Raw genomic sequence first — 17,863 nt, 5'->3', positions numbered from 1 at the left:
CAAAATGGACGTCCAACGTAGAGCAGCTGCATTATTGGCCCTGGAACTGGAGTATCAACACCAGCTGCTGATAGCTAGAAGCAGCTAATGACCTGAAATCAATGTTAATTTCCTTATATACCCAATTTGCCGGCAATCGTAGCTGATTCGTGATTGGATCGTGAGCTTCGTACCTGCTTCGGCGTGTATTCGTGGGATTCGTGACAGATTCGTAGCCGATTCGTCGTAAAGGCACGAATTCACGAATCCTCGAATGAGTTAAGAATACCTACGATTGCCTACGAATCGATGACGATTCAGTTACGATGCCTAAGAACGCATTACGAATTTGTTACGAATTAACTACGATATTTTTGAATCGGGAGTTCGTGGCCAAAACTTTTGCCACGAATTTCCGATAGCTCAAGAATTGTAAGAACTAACTACGAATATATGCGAATCAGTTAAGAATTTCACCAACTGATTACGATTCAACTGCGAATCCTAAAATTTATCAATTCGTGGTATTCGTGGTCAGTGTGGAATAGTAGCATAAGAGGCGGCTAACGGGATCGGGTGGTCAGGTTCGCTAACTTAGTTAATGCATGTCATCATATCCCAAATGCGTGGATCAATGCTCATGATGTCAATCACAGGATTGTGTGGTCCAGACTAGCTATAAAACTAGCTGGAATATTGCTGCGTTAAAGAACACAAAACCAGATGGAATCCTTTGCTTTGATCGATGATTTGCTTTGATGTCAATCGCTGGAGTGTCTATTCCAATCTGACACATTGTATACTATCGACCCGTGAAGATCCGGGATAGAATAGATCTTCAGCAACCCATGCTTGCCGCAAAAGGTGACTATGCTTGTCGTAAAAGGCGACTATGCTTGTCGTAAAAGGCGACTATGCTTGTCGTAAAAGGCGACTAACGGGATCGGGTGGTCAGGCCTCGCTGACTTGGTTGATGCATGTCATCGATCCTATTTGCGTGGATCGATGCTCATGATGTCAATCACTGGATTGATTGGTCCAGACTAGATTATATACAGACCGCCGTCATACAGCTGGAATATTGCTGAGTGCGGCGTTAAACAACAAATTGACAAACAAACAAACACATTGTTGATGAACTTTGTAAACGATCAGAAAATACCACGCCCAAATCGCGACTTCTTTGCTTCAGGATGCACTGCGGGACAATATGGCGACAACTGTGCCTTCAAGTGTAATTGTTTGAACGGGGCTCATTGTCGGGCAACTGATGGGATGTGCGAGTGTACGGCTGGGTTCACCGGCAGGGACTGTGGACAAGGTGAGGGACCATTTAAAAAATATTCTGTCAATAAAAGATTCATTATTGAACATTTGCATAGCCCACAGAAATCGGATCGGCTTTTGAACATTTTGGACAATCTTTTATTTACGCCATTTCTTTCTGTATGAAATAATTGTCCTGTAAAATGTAAAATTTGAAAGTAATTGGACCATCCTGCATCACGTTTGGCTACATATTGTATAGGGTTATATTGTGAGGTGAGGTGAATTGGGTTTAACGTCGCGTCCAAGATTATTGCACTTATATAGCGATGTGCATGCACGTGGGTGTGTGTGTGTGTGGCTGCTTGTGCTAGTCCGGACTGATCCCGTTTTATGGTGCTAGCCCACTGAGATACCATGCCGCAGTTTAATTTGAAAAAAAACACCTCCGAGCCGACCAGTCCTTGTTTAAGCCCCTTAATGCCGAGCGCCAGACAGGGTAACAACAAGTACCATCTTTCAACGTCCTTTGGTATGACGCGGCCGGAGATCTAACCCCGGACCTTCTGCTCTCCGGGCGGATGCTCTACCACTAGACCACGGAGGCGGTCCACGCTTTTTATAGATATTGATTGTATAGGGTTGTATTGTACAGAAATGAATCTGTTTTGATTTGACTATTTCAGCATGTACGGACGGTTACTTTGGGCGAAACTGTCGCAACCACTGCTTCTGTGATGCGGGGCAAATCTGTGATAGGTTCAAAGGATGTTTAGGTGAGTGAACCAATCCACAGTTTCATTGTCTGATTCACAAGGAACAGGGAGGCACGGGTGGCCCAGTCGTCTAAGGCGCTGCAGTTCGCTGTGCAGAGTTGTGTCCTTTGGGCACGCCAGAAACCTCTGATTGTGGGTTCGAATCCCGGTTCACTCCGATTATGTTTCCAGGTTTGTCAGCACCATACCATTTACAGACCGCCGCCATTTTGCAGGCATATTGCTGAGTGCAGCGTTAAACAACAAACAAACAAAACAAACATTATGAAAACAAGGCATTCCACAGTTTTCTTAAACAAGCCAAGGATGAAGGACATAATCTCAATGTCAGTGCTTTCTGTTTGCTGCACAGGACAATTCCCACTAGAAACAGCCAATTTGAGATTTTTTGCATCAAAATGTAAATATGAAATGTAGATTATGTAATGATTTAGTGAGACCTTCCAAGACATTGTCAATGGATGCCCAGCTTGGGCACAAACACAATATCTTAAGCGACATGATGGACTGGTTCGATCATTTTATTACCGTCTTCGCCATGTTTGTGGTTTTGACACAAAAGGTCCATCCATGGTACGTCCAAAAATATGTAGGGGGCGTCATGGAAAACTCTTTGGAATAGGCCAGTACTATTTGCGGTGGGCACGGGTGGCCCAGTCGTTTAAGGCGCCGCGATTCGCTGTGCAGAGTTGCGTCACTTGGGCACGCCAGAAACCTATGATTGTGGGTTCGAATCCCGGTTCGACCCAATTATGTTTCTAGGTTTGTCAGCACCATACCCGTGCTCGTGGGTTTCACCGAAGTGGTAAACGTCCGAGACCTGCATCACTTCGGGCTGTCCTTCCATAGCTAGCTGACACACCGCGATGTAACTGGAATACTGTTCAAAGCAGCGTTAAATCCAACTCACTCACTCGCCCACAAACAACAAAGGGGATAGGAAACCATTCTGTGTTATACGTTTTGTCTTTGGGTTAGAATCGCCCAGACTGGTATGGGTTTGCCGGAACAACGCCCTGCAATTCACTGTGCATTTAAGCTTGACTTCAGTCCCCATCATAACGATGCTCGCGTTTTTCGCCGAATTATTGACGGTGCTTTGTGCATCTCCAGATACATGTAGCCCAGATCCGGGTAAGAACAGGTCTTCAGCAACCCATCTTTGCCGTAAACGGCGACTATGCTTTTCGTAAGAGGCGACCAACGGTATTGGGTGGTCAGGTCATCGTATCCCAATTGCGTTTATGGATGCTCATGATACTAGTCACCTACTATGGACCATATTGCACAATACTCCTCACGCTTGTTAAAGAATCAATGACGTGATGACGTCATACTTAACAATTTCAATTGAATGATTGAACACAATGAATTTATCGCAATATGCCACGAATTCATAGTTATCTCCCTTTGTTTAGATTAATTTTGCACCTTTTATTAATATTCAGACGCTTGTGGTGTTACACATTTATTTATGAAGTTTGCTCCTTCCCGATGTGTTCTTAAGTAGAGTAAAGTTTTGATCTGAACTTTTTAACTTCAAGTGTGAGCCCATTATGACGTAACTCAAAATGGGTACTTTTTCGCAGGATACCGTATTTGCATAGTATCAGTTCAGGAAAGGTTTAGTGAAGTAATGAATTTAGTGAGGATATGTTTTTCTGAGTAATGATACCTTTAAGATATATTTTCAGCGGGGCCTGTGGAGGCTCCTCTCAATAACAACAACAACAACAACAACAACAACAACAATGACGTCAAGAAAAACGGCGACGGCCAGAGCAACGTTCAGGCCCCCGTACCGTCGACATCAACGCCTACAGAGAACGGTGGCATGAACCCCCTTGTGTTGGCTATCATCGCTGTGGCTATCGGTCTGGTCATTGTGGTCATTGTGCTGGTCCTCTTCTTCATGAGGAGGATGCGAAAACTCAAGAGAGACACAATGACGGCCATTTACGACAACGGGCCAGCTGTCAATGGCGGACGTAAGTTAATACTATTTACTGGAAAATCACTTGAATTTGTTAATAATCGAATCAGGGCTCATTGATTTTACTTCCCGAATCCATGTAATGGTGGATGTACAATATCTCTATGATTTTACATACTGACCTATGACTGACAAAATGCATGTTCAGAATGACCAATGGATTCCTGGCTCAGAAGAAAAGCGTGATCATAATGGTTAAAAAACAGTTAAATATATTATTTAGACAGGTGTGGCTATGTAGCAATGTGGTTAAAGCGTTCGCTCGTCAAGCCGAAGGCCCGAGTTCGAGTCTTCTTGAGACCCGGTTGGGTGCTAAAACTTGATTGTCGTAAAAGTCGACTCAAGTAGATCGGAATGTCAGGCTTGACAGCTTGTCACCATATCCCTACGGACTGGGACTTAGCTGATGAAACCAATTAATTGTTTGTCTGCCCCAGACTCGATTATTTACAGGCCGCCGCTACGAAGCTTGAATAATGGTGAGTGCGGCTCAAAACAACAGTCACTCACTCATCGCACTGACTATCTTTTACAGTTTGTTTGTTTGATTGTTCGTTGTTTAACGCCGCACTCACCAATATTCCAGCTGTATGTAATCGAGTCTGGACCAGACAATCCACTGATTGATATAATGAGCATCAATCCACGCAATTGGGATACGATGACATGCATCAAGCAGGCGAGTCTGACCACCCTATCCCTTTAGTCGCCTCTTACGACAAGCCTGGGTTGCAGAAGACCAATTCTAACTCGGATCTTCACGGGTCAATCTTTTACAGCGGTGGTAGGCATTGATAACCCGATGTACGCAGATACCTTTTCCACGCCATCGGCCATGCACGGTCACTCAAACATCCAACCTAACATCCCGCCAAACATCCAACCACAGCCCCGAATACCCACTCGGATCAACAACCTCGGGGCTGGTGCCAGCGCCTCCAATGACCTAGCGGTCAAATCTGTCAACCTCAATGGGCCGACAACTCCTAAACTTCCGGTTGCTGAAGACTACGACTCGGATACAGATTCCATTGACCGGATAAAGTTATCAAACGCAGAGGTCGCAGGTATGTTTTCAGCTTTATGTTGTTATGTTGTGTTTTGAGCTGTTTTGGACACCTTTAATTTGTATTTTTTAATGTGTAATAATAATAAATAGTCTTCAGGGATATTAAGATTTTGATAAGATCTTTACCCCGATACAATAAAACTTTGCGTGAAGATTCAACAACCTCTCCGTAGCAGTCGCGTCAGGTGAACACTGAACTTTGACCGCACAAGTAAATAAAAAAGTGAATGGGTTTAATTAGCCAATCGGGAGTCAACTTTCTTAAACGAATCGGCATCTCTACACCACCCCTCTCCGACATTTGGATTTTCACAGGAAAATTGACACAGGGCAATGACACAAATTTTCCATCGATGGTAATCTCTGTTGGATGAATAAGTTAAGGCGGTCAGAAAGACAGGGCGTATACAATATCCAAAGCAATATCATAGCGAGCCCTTTATCTTATAAATTCAGAACTGGTCGTTTAATTTTGTTTTCGAGATACAGAACACTTTTCTCAATCGTACCGAGAATTTAGAAGCTGGTTGGCTGATTAGAAAGTCTGCCAGACGCGACATTCCATGGGGGGGTTGTCAGATCTTCATGATCGAGTTATCGTATCGGAGTAAAATATCTGATTTTAATGAGATAGCATCGATGAGATGAACTACGATTAAATGTATTTTTTTCTTTTTGCAGAAATCGAAAGATACATACCTTAATATCATCTTAGAAAAATGTACTCACTTTGAGGAATGTTTTATTTTAGGAAGCCAACTTATGATAGAATTTTGTCGCAATTGAACTGTGACATTTGTCTCTGAGAATGTACAGGTGGAAATACGATACCGATGACGTCATATGATTCAATTTATATTTATTTTATTCATACAGTGAAACCCTGCACCAGTTAATACTCCCAAATTAAATAAATAAATCAATATATTATATCGGAATTCACGAAAAGTGGGTCCTGTGTAAGGTTCCTCCGCAAATATGTATGTTTTTACGTTCAAGATCCATGGAGTATTCGTTGGGGCGACAGGGTTTCGCTGTATTTGAAAACACATTTTTTTATAAAATAATTTTTGATACCACAGCTGGAAGCGAATTCAGGCTTTGAGAAGTAAGAATAAGTATGTGAAGAACACTTAAGCGACTTTTAATAACTTTTTTTAATTTTAATAATTTCTTTTCAATCAATAACTACTGCACCTATTAAACACTAGATCTGCATCTGTACTGTTGATTCTCTACACACTAAAACTCATCTTTATAAATTCTATTAAACACTGATGCTTAAATAAACAAAATAAACAAGCAGAACTTTTATCTCACACGTGTTGGTTTTAGATGGCACGGGTGATTCAGTCGCTAAAGGCGACGAAATTCATTGTGCAGAGTTGCGTCCCTTGTGCGTGCCAGAAACCTATGATCGTGGGTCCGGATCCTGTTTCGCCCCGATTATGTTTGTCAGCACCATACGCGTGTTGTGAGTTTCACCAAAGTGGTAAACGTCGGGGACCTGCATCACCTCCGTCTTTTCTCACACATGAATCTAACACGCCTTGATATAACTGGAATACTGTTAAAGGCGGCGTTAAACTCAGCTTATCGATCTTCGCACTCAGTTTTCAAATATCCACATTATTAACACTGATGGGTCATGGTAAAGCACAGTTTGTCACATGATATATGAATCGCTAACTGACACAGGTAAAACGCAAGAATGTGTTAAAAACTTTGTTTTTCTGTGTGAAAGTTTTATCCACGGGTGAGTCTTAATAGCCGAGTCGGGGAGGTACTACTATTGCAATAACGGTAAATAACGTCGAATTACTTCCTTGGGTAATTTCCAAGTTCATTTCAAATGCACTGGATTCCCCTTTATATGACTTCGATTGAAACAGTGTTAAAACCAATTCAAGAGCGATGGGGTAGCCAAGTGGTTTACGCGTTAGCTCGTTACGCCATAGACCGGGGTCGATTCCCCATATGGGTAAATTGTGTGAAGCCCTATTCTGGTGTCCCCGCCGTGATGTTGCTGGAATATTGCTGAAAGCGGCGTAAAAACTCACTCACTAAAGCAAACTTACTTAGTTACTAGCAGGTGCGAATCAAATTAAAGCACTCTTAGTTCTGTCCAAGGTAGACTATTTTTGCTATTTATTTACCTGAGCACTGTTTTGTAGAAATCTGTATGCCCGGATTTTACAGGTAGATGGATAGTATTCTTTTGCATGGGCGTCGGTCTCATCTCTTAATATCATCTATACTAACATACTGGTGTTCAAGAGGATAGTCGCTTGACACACGTGTACTGAGATCAAGGGAATATATATCATAAGGCATACATCGTTCACTCGTGTACTGAGATCAAGGGAATATGTATCATAAGGCATACATCGTTCACACGTGTACTAAGATCAAGGGAATATATATCATAAGGCATACATCGTTCACTCGTGTACTGAGATCAAGGGAATATGTATCATAAGGCATACATCGTTCACTCGTGTACTAAGATCAAGGGAATATATATCATAAGGCATACATCGTTCACTCGTGTACTGAGATCAAGGGAATATGTATCATAAGGCATACATCGTTCACTCGTGTACTAAGATCAAGGGAATATATATCATAAGGCATACATCGTTCACTCGTGTACTAAGATCAAGGGAATATATATCATAAGGCATACATCGTTCACTCGTGTACTGAGATCAAGGGAATATGTATCATAAGGCATACATCGTTCACTCGTGTACTGAGATCAAGGGAATATGTATCATAAGGCATACATCGTTCACTCGTGTACTGAGATCAAGGGAATATATATCATAAGGCATACATCGTTCACTCGTGTACTGAGATCAAGGGAATATGTATCATAAGGCATACATCGTTCACACGTGTACTAAGATCAAGGGAATATATATCATAAGGCATACATCGTTCACACGTGTACTAAGATCAAGGGAATATGTATCATAAGGCATACATCGTTCACTCGTGTACTGAGATCAAGGGAATATATATCATAAGGCATACATCGTTCACACGTGTACTAAGATCAAGGGAATATATATCATAAGGCATACATCGTTCACTCGTGTACTAAGATCAAGGGAATATATATCATAAGGTATACATCGTTCACACGTGTACTAAGATCAAGGGAATATGTATCATAAGGCACACATCGTTCACTCGTGTACTGAGATCAAGGGAATATATATCATAAGGCATACATCGTTCACTCGTGTACTGAGATCAAGGGAATATGTATCATAAGGCATACATCGTTCACACGTGTACTGAGATCAATGGAATATATATCATAAGGCATACATCGTTCACTCGTGTACTGAGATCAAAGGAATATGTATCATAAGTCATACATCGTTCACACGTGTACTAAGATCAAGGGAATATATATCATAAGGCATACATCGTTCACTCGTGTACTGAGATCAAGGGAATATGTATCATAAGGCATACATCGTTCACTCGTGTACTAAGATCAAGGGAATATATATCATAAGGCATACATCGTTCACACGTGTACTAAGATCAAGGGAATATGTATCATAAGGCATACATCGTTCACACGTGTACAAAGATCAAGGGAATATGTATCATAAGGCATACATCGTTCACTCGTGTACTAAGATCAAGGGAATATATATCATAAGGCATACATCGTTCACACGTGTACTAAGATCAAGGGAATATGTATCATAAGGCATACATCGTTCACACGTGTACTGAGATCAAGGGAATATATATCATAAGGCATACATCGTTCACTCGTGTACTGAGATCAAGGTAATATGTATCATAAGGCATACATCGTTCACTCGTGTACTAAGATCAAGGGAATACATATCATAAGGCATACATCGTTCACACGTGTACTAAGATCAAGGGAATATGTATCATAAGGCATACATCGTTCACTCGTGTACTGAGATCAAGGGAATATGTATCATAAGGCATACATCGTTCACACGTGTACTGAGATCAAGGGAATAGTATCATGAGGCATACATCGTTCGTCGTATATTATACCGATCTTTGTTTGGGTTTTGTAATTGTGTGTATTATTGGTTCCAGTTCTGTGAACAAGTGTTGCGCTTTTCAATGTTTTACTAATAAAGTTCAATGTTGATACAGCGTGTCTGATATACTGGTAACATACTGGTAACACACTAGTAACAAAATGGTACCACTAATCTAGGTTACCAATGTCTGTCTGTTCACAAATAATTATTGTACATTATTCTCTGGTTTGCGTGGCCCAATCTTTATGTTTTACAGTGATATTTACAGTGTTTTTGTTTTATATACGCCACGAAATATAATTCAAAGCGTCGTAAGACAACATACACTCTCTTTCATGAATCACACACACTACGTGAAATAACCGAATTTCGTGAATGTTGCGATGTCCAAAATCTGACAAGCGGGGGATTTTAGGGCGTGTTCTCTTATTCTAGGTCGTCTTTCGGCTGATGATACTATCTTACATTCTCAATGCAATAAGCCTCTTGTATTTGTCGAGGGAACGACTGAAGGTGACAATTTTGTGCATGATCGTTCTTGTTTTACGTTGCACAGAAGTGAGTGAAGCGCTCATATAATGACTGATAGCGCATTGTTGGGTTCTGTTCACGATTCACTTTCACGTTTCAGTCGGTTGCGCTTGATATCGTAATGTAGCATTTCGTCCGTGTAGCTTTTGCCGTTTGTACAAATATAAATATGACATTTTCTTAATATCCTTGTTTTCTGTAAATAGCTGTTCTTGTCACCGTTTGGCTTGAGAAATATTTAGTGACAAAGTAGTCACAATTTATTGAAAACAACTTCTTTAATTTTACTGTAAAGGTGACGTTTCGGTATAGATCCTTATGCCGTTGTCAATCAAGACTGAATGATGAACATGGTACAGAATATACATTAATCATCCCTAACTGGCTCCCACAGGAGATATCGTTTGACCCGTGAAGATCCGGGCTAGAACCGGTCTTCAGCAACCCATGCTTGCCGTAAAAGGCGACTATGCTTGTCGTAAAAGACGACTAACGGGATCGGGTGGTCAGGCTCGCTGACTTGGTTGATACATGTCATCGATCCCAATTGCGTGGATCGATGCTCATGATGTCGATCACTGGATTGTCTGGTCCAGACTCGATTATATTACAGACCGCCGTCATATAGCTGGAATATTGTTGAGTGCGGCGTTAAACAACAAACAAACAAACTTGGGGAAGATCAAGCGATATCTACATTGTAGATATCGCTGCAAAGAAATCGCATCACAATGCTTTGCAGACCATTGTGACGTCATTGATTACGTGACGTCACAATCAAATGACATCACTAATGGCTCTGCTACACTTAAGACACTGCGTATTACTGTTTACAAACTGAAAAAGTTGGAAGAATGATGTTGGATGATAAATAAAATCTCACCCTCGTGTCTTTTGATATCAAATATATCAACACTCGTTGATAAAAGTGGAAAAACTCCTCGGTAAGCCTCAGAGTTTTTCCACTTTTATCAACTCGTGTTGATATATTTGATATCAAAAGACACGAGGGTGAGATACGCTATGTATTAAGTAGGTGAAGGAACCTCTATACCGAAATGTCGTCTTAACATTAATTAAAGATGTTGTTATCTATAAGTTGTGTCTGCTTTGTCATCTGTCATCTTCTAAGTAATACTTATCAAACAATTCATATATCTAGTGATTGAAGAAAAACTTTATAAAACGTTTGGATTTAAATGTAATCAAATCGTATCCGAATAATTTTTGTCATGTGAATATTATTTAAATGTGTGAAATCGGAAGAAAATTATATCATACGTTATATATACTGAAAAGAAGAGTTAGGGATCATGAATATTTTGTTTGGATATTTGTATGAAATTGTGTGCTTAGTTTTCATCACAAAACTTTAGTCTTTATTTGTTCAACATATTTGTAAGACTTTGATTAAGTCTTGGTTGTGCTTGGGCGTTGGGTAACACTACAACGTTCGATCATCACGTCGCAAAACCGCGTTCGACGCCCCGTTTGCGAAGCACCACTTGGACACAATGTGCGAAGCTTATTCTTTGTGAAGTTGTCCCCTATAATGGTGGATTTCTTTCTCAAAACGACAAAGAACACTCCTCACTCCATTGTGTCAGGTGCGGTCGGGTAGCCTAGTGGCTAAAGCGTTCGCTCGTCACGCCGAAGACCCGGGTTCAATTCCCGACATGAGTACAATGTGTGAAGCCCATTTCTGGTGTTCCCCGAAGGGATATTGCTGGAATATTGCTAAAAGCTTAATTTGCGTTAATCTGATATTTCCCTGTACTGTTATTCTGTCTGTCACAAAGCATGCATGTTCGGTTTATTTATTTTTAAATTACACACTTTTAAGCTTTGTGTTGCAGGGTTTAGCTTTGCATTTTATGGGTCTAATTAACACATTTACAACAGCACCACTGATGTTGATAATACGCTTAATTATAACACCATTATGTTTGTTTTATGTGCTCATAATAGCTAGAAGGTATTTTATCATTTGTAATTTGCTTTCAGTTATTGTTTCCTTAACTAGTCTCAGTTAGTAGTTAGTTTGTTTTTGTCTTATCAAATTTGACATGGCTAACTTTTATGTATGTATGTACAATTAACATTTGTAGAACTTTTTAGACATTTATATCTGTACATAAATTTAACCTTTATATATCTTTTAAACTTTTATATTAAATACTTTTAAACTTTGTATAAAGTTTAAATAAATGTACATATATAAATATATATAAATATTTAGGAAATAGTGTAGCCATTGATACGTAAAGTACATGTAGATATTGACGGATGCTCGGTGATTCTCCAAAGACTAATTGAAAGCATTAAATTAAATTTATCAGTAATTGCGATGTGTGTTATATGTTACAGTCACAAACACAATACAAACTCTGTGAATTTATGAACATTTTATTAAGCAGATAGGACTTTCCGTTTCTTGTACGTGGAGTGTCCTTCATATTTCTTTCAATCTTGACAAGCCGACTGATGTTATATTGTCAATTTCAGCGAAGCTTTCGACCACTACGACCCACCACGACGCCAATCTCTTCGGCCATCTGGACCAAGATGGTAGCGACAGTGAAAACCCCCATTATCAAAACTTGGTCAACGCAGAGCATCAGATTGCGGTGAATGAATTCGAAAACAGCTCCCATGCATAATATTCACAGCCATACACACCTTCACATACCCACTTCCGCGATTTGTTCATCTATTGAAATAGGTTTATATTTATGACATAACTGTTTTGATTATTTGGGTATATTTATGGTTTTGAAATGGGAAATGTTTCACAAAGTGATGTCAGCGTTACGACTGGTTTACCTACATACTTACACCTTCACATACAATATAACAGTCCTACCATTAACATAACCTTTGAAATATTCACCACCGAGTGTGCGTTTAAAAACAAACAAATCAATAAATTGAAAACTTAATTGAAAAACGCTGAACTGTTTCTTTGTAAGCTAAGTAAATATTACCTTTTTATAAGTGTCAAATTAATTATAATTATTCACTATTATAGAAACTGAACTGGATGAACATGTTTGCATTTTAAATGTATTGTTCACCCAAAGAGACATTACATTACATAATGTACATAAATTATTAAATATATGTATGTGTGCGACTGTTTGTGAATAGACGTAAATGACCGGCTTCCTATATTGTCAGTGTGTGTATCATGTACATAGTAATTTCAGAGAGGAGATTATGTCTTTCAATAAAACAACTGTATTGTCGGTATACTGGGTTCTTGCGATCTTGATATAATCATTCGTCTTTACTACTCACAACGTCACAAAGACTTGGATGAAAGTTATCCATATTGTCTGTGTATTAACCATTTGTTTGTACATTAATTATATAGTCATATCTTTGTCATTATTGATATTATTTCTAATATGCTTCTAAAGGTCACAAGTTATGCTTTAAGAGATCCGGGGTGGAATAGGTCTTCAGCAACCCATACTTGCCGTAAGAGGCGACTATGCTTGTCGTAAGAGGCGAGAAACGGGATCGGGTGGTCAGGCTTGCTGACTTGGTTGATGCATGTCATCGTATCCCAATTACTGAGATCTATGCTCATGATATCAATCTCTAGAGTGTCTGGTCCAGACTCGATTATATATATATATAGCTGGAATATTGCCGAGTGCGGCGTTAAACAACAAACAAACAAACAGACAGACAGACAAACAAAAGTTTGCTTTGTCACAAAAAGAAAATTGAGATGGAAGGTTTCATATTTTATAACTAACAACATGTTCATGTCAAAACATGTCATCACTGATTAAAAAAAACAAGAAATATAATGCCATTTTTATTGCGCTATATTTGCACATAACAAATTAGCATCCCCGAAAAGCTACATTATTATTAAAGTGTTCAATGGATCAGTGTGCACTCAGTGTCATTTTCAACATTCAATTTCTCATACTGCGGATGTAGGCAATCTTTAATGTACCACCATATTGTAGGCAATGCTCTTTCAAAATACACATAATCGAGGTTCAATCATTAGCAGTTTCTTTGGGAGTAGCTGTATGTTTGTTGATTTATTGTAGTTTAAAGGAAGCGGCTATCTTGATTAATTAATTTGTTGTAGCCTTTTTTTCCATTCGTGACCAACTCGTGTTAGTCCGGGACAAGCCGAATAGCGACTAGTGCCCCTCTCATGGCCATTTTTGTGATCGGGTTCCGTCTTAGCGCAAACGGGCATACCTAAAACAATTGGCAACTCGTTGCCTAATGGTTAACATATATTTCCTCATATATATTATATTTCAGATGCAATTTAAAGCACATCGGGACATGCGGAATTATACAGTATGATTGAACACATGTAACTGTGTCTTGGGTGTTTTTTTAGATGCAAGACGTATTTCAAAACTTATTTCTGAGGGATTCTCTGATGAAGAACTTGAAATCATGCGCGCACTCTGATTGGTTTGTCGTATTTTCGCACATAACATTCATCGATAGGGGGACGAGTCTTCTTGCAGGTTACGTAAAGGGGCGAGTGGTGACGAATGGCCTTTTTTCTTGTTTCTCACTAACCTGACAACGAGATGTAACATTTCATATTGGATATTGGAAGCCTTTATAAAGCTGAGCCGGTGGTCACATATATGCATTCTTGCCACTATAGAACTCCTACATCACACACAAGGAAGTTGTTGGGGAGATACATAACACAGGTTGTGATGGAGGACATACACGAAGCAGGCAACATTGCAATTCACAGATTAACGTTTAGATTTTTTATGTAATAGCTAAAAGTGGCTTTTGATATCGTTTGTTTTTTCACATTTGTTAACGTTATTTTTGGGGCGGTTGGGTAGCAAAGTGGTTAAAGTGTTCGCTCGTCACGCCGAAGACCCGGGTTCGATTAACGTTTAGATTATTTATGTAATAGCTAAAAATGTGGCTTTTGATATCGTTTGTTTTTTCACATTTGTTAACGTTATTTTTGGGGCGGTTGGGTAGCACAGTGGTTAAAGTGTTCGCTCGTCACGCCGAAGACCCGGGTTCGATTAACGTTTAGATTATTTATGTAATAGCTAAAAATGTGGCTTTTGATATCGTTTGTTTTTTCACATTTGTTAACGTTATTTTTGGAGCGGTTGGGTAGCCAAGTTGTTAAAGTGTTCGCTCGTCACGCCGAAGGCCCGGGTCTGATTCCTGACAGGGGTACAATGTGTGAAGACCATTTCTGGTGTCCCCGCCGTAATATTGCTAGTGCTAAAAGCGGCCTAAAATCATACTCAATCAATCAATAATGTTGTTCCGAAAAGCAAGTGTTTATTTGTTATTTGTTTGTTTTGTTATACCAATTAAAATGTTATCAAGCCCATAGTCAACCAATTGAGGGATAGAAAACGTATTACGGTTAATTATAAATTGCTTAGATAAACTATGCAGATGTTTCTTACTTTGCCCAATCCTTTCTGGAGTGGGAGATTGTTGAGGGTGAGATATATTTAGTATCCTGCTTCATGACATTTGTTTGGTGTGCATGCTAGAAGTTGGTGAGTAAGTAAGAAAAAGTAAACGGTTATGGAAAACAACTTCCGGTTTATTGCATATTGTGATGTGTCGATGTCAATTCTTCACTCCAGCTTGATAACGGTGTAAGAGTCCACAACGAAACGTAGCTATGTAAAAACCCAGAAGTTATCAATAAAATACGTTCTCTTCCAAAACCTCGTCAAGCCAGATATTAACAACAAACACACAATGTGGCTTCCCCTGTGGCACACGCCGAGGCATTTACTCTGCATGAAATTTCCTTTTACAAACACCAGTGGCGTCACTAGCCTTGATCCATATGATCTCAGAACCACGCCAGTCACCCACACTGTAACATCTTACTGTAAGATACATGCATGTACCAGGTACCATCCATGCTTTGTGGTTCAGAACCATACTCGTCACTGTGACGACATCTGTCTTGCAGCAAGACTCCCAACACCTGACAACAGAAAATGTTCATAACCATAACGCACAGGACAAACATAAAATAAACAGACCGCACTGTAACGGCGACACCACAGGAGAAATTGAACTACCCGGGCTTTACAATTCCTATATATACCCCTCACGGTTGCGCCCTCTACCGGGAATAACCTCCCTTTATATCTGGCTTTACCTTCAAGAGAAATCAATTTCAGTCTAATTCACTCTGTTCAACCGAATGAAATTTCATTTATCTTATTTACGACAGTTGTTCCGCCAACAATTCACGGACTTAGATTGAGATAGACGTCATTCCAACCAGTGTCTGTATTTTATTAATGTCACGGTGGCCGAGTCGTCTACGGCGCCGACATTCTGTGCAGAGTTGTCGTATAACAGAATCATTTGTTTCCGGGTTTGAATCCCATATTAACCCTCGTTGTATCTATGGTTGTCGGCCATACCCCTTTGTGGTAAAAGTCTGAGACATACATCACTTCGGTGTTTCCTCCCATTTTCGGCTAACGCGACGTGATACAACTAAAAAACTTATCGAAGCGGCGTTAAACCAGACTCACTCACTCACTCAGTCCTCAGAGGTGTTGTATTGAGGAGGGTAGTGCCCCATTTTCACTTTGCTTGTTTATTTCATTCATGTGTATAACTCAAGAGATATATTTTCAAATAAATGTCCTCGAAGGACAAGCTCATATGAGGGTTGTGTTTATTCAAGTGGGATTTTTATTTTTTTGTAAAAACCGCACTCAGCAATATTCCGGCTATATGACGGCGGTCTGTAAATAATCGAGACTGGACCAGACAATCCAGTGATTGATATCATGAGCATCGATCCACGCAATTGGCATACGATGACATGCATCAACCAAGTCAGTGAGCCTGACCACCCGATCCCGTTGGTCACCTGTTACGGCAAGCATAGTCACCTGTTACGGCAACATAGCTTGTCATTTATGAGATAAATATACTGTTGTTTTCAATGTAGAGCTAGGTTACCTTTTGATTTAACCGCGCTAAATTTCAAATGTTAAATTTAGCGCGGTTAATTCTACAGATAATCAAGCTCTAAATATATATTCATGGTATATATGAGTATTATCTACATTAGCCTATGGGGGCGGTCGGGTAGCCTAGTGGTTAAAGCGTTCGCTCGTCACGCCGAAGACCTGGGTTCGATTCCCGACATGGGTACAATGTGTGAAGCCCATTTCTGGTGTCCCCCGCCGTGATATTGCTGGAATATTGCTAAAAGCGGCGTAAAACCATACTCACTCACTCACTTTAGCCTATGGCCTTATTACTAAGCACCTATCTGGCCAGTTCGCGATTACCTTAATAACACAAGCAAACAGTTTCAGTGTAACATTTACCGCTAAGTAGGCAGACCAGACCAAGACTAGACATTGCTGCTAGACATTGAGAATAGTCCCGATTTAACCCAGTGCTGGCAGTTAGCGTCGATCAAGCTGATTAACAGGTTTGCCAGAAGTCTGTGGCCGTTGGTGCGATCGCCGGTTCGCCCCAATAATATTTCTTGCTTGGACTGTTCTCCCACATCAAGCAGATATCAGGGTTTCATCAAACTCACTCACTTATTACCTTGTCGTTAAAGCGTTTCTCTCGACAGTGTAGCCTAGTGGTTAAAGCTTTCGCTCGTCACGCCGAAGACCCGGGTTCGATTCCCGACATGGGTACATTGTGTGAAGCCGTGATATTGCTTGAATATTGCTAAAAGCGGCGTAAAACCATACTTACTCACTCACTCTCTCGACAGTGGAAATAGTTTTATATGTAACAATCACCCAATCGTCTTCCCCCGGGCCCTAGGGATGCTCCCCCAATGCATGATGCTGGTACTGTGTATCCTTGTTGTTACGACGTAAATTGTAATAAAAAGGTAAATTGTAATACTTGCAGCAAATTGTAATAATTTTGACGTAAATTGTAATAACAACGTAAATTGTAATAATATTTGACGTAAATTATAATACGCAAATTGTAATAAAAATTGACGTAAATTGTAATAATCTCTTCTTGCGGTAAAATGTAATAAATTCTTACGTAAATTGTAATAACCTTACTACCGTAGTGTCCAAGACGCCAATTGACTAGAAATGATCTTTGTCAGTTGAGCTTGCGTTTCACATGTACAATTCGAGAAATACTGTGTATGATGACAAACGTACAAAACTGTTAAGTTAGGGATGGTTGGTATAGGCTT

The 17,863-nt window shown here is 40.0% G+C and overlaps 1 protein-coding gene across 7 annotated transcripts in view; it reads left to right on the top strand.

The window, feature by feature from the left end:
* Positions 1–12,912, top strand: part of LOC124115044 (multiple epidermal growth factor-like domains protein 10) — a 76,545-nt gene extending 63,633 nt beyond the window's left edge. For 2 of the 7 annotated variants that reach the window (XM_046475851.2, XM_046475849.2), the window contains exons 18-22: positions 1,172–1,300; positions 1,932–2,021; positions 3,716–4,009; positions 4,794–5,081; positions 12,169–12,912. In XM_046475851.2, the coding sequence (XP_046331807.2) occupies positions 1,172–1,300; positions 1,932–2,021; positions 3,716–4,009; positions 4,794–5,081; positions 12,169–12,323 (956 nt within the window). In that variant the 3' untranslated portion in view covers positions 12,324–12,912. Of the gene's footprint in view, positions 1–1,171; positions 1,301–1,931; positions 2,022–3,715; positions 4,010–4,793; positions 5,082–6,165; positions 6,202–7,257; positions 7,283–12,168 lie in introns of all 7 variants that reach the window. The other 5 variants (XM_046475856.2, XM_046475854.2, XM_046475852.2 and 2 more) reach the window with 5 other exon arrangements.
* Positions 12,913–17,863: the final 4,951 nt, after the last annotated feature.

The sequence above is a fragment of the Haliotis rufescens genome, unplaced genomic scaffold (assembly GCF_023055435.1).
Source record: "Haliotis rufescens isolate VD_foot unplaced genomic scaffold, xgHalRufe1.0.p SCAF_33, whole genome shotgun sequence".
Taxonomy (NCBI): Eukaryota; Metazoa; Mollusca; class Gastropoda; order Lepetellida; family Haliotidae; genus Haliotis; species Haliotis rufescens.
This window is presented reverse-complemented; position numbering and strand designations above follow the sequence as displayed.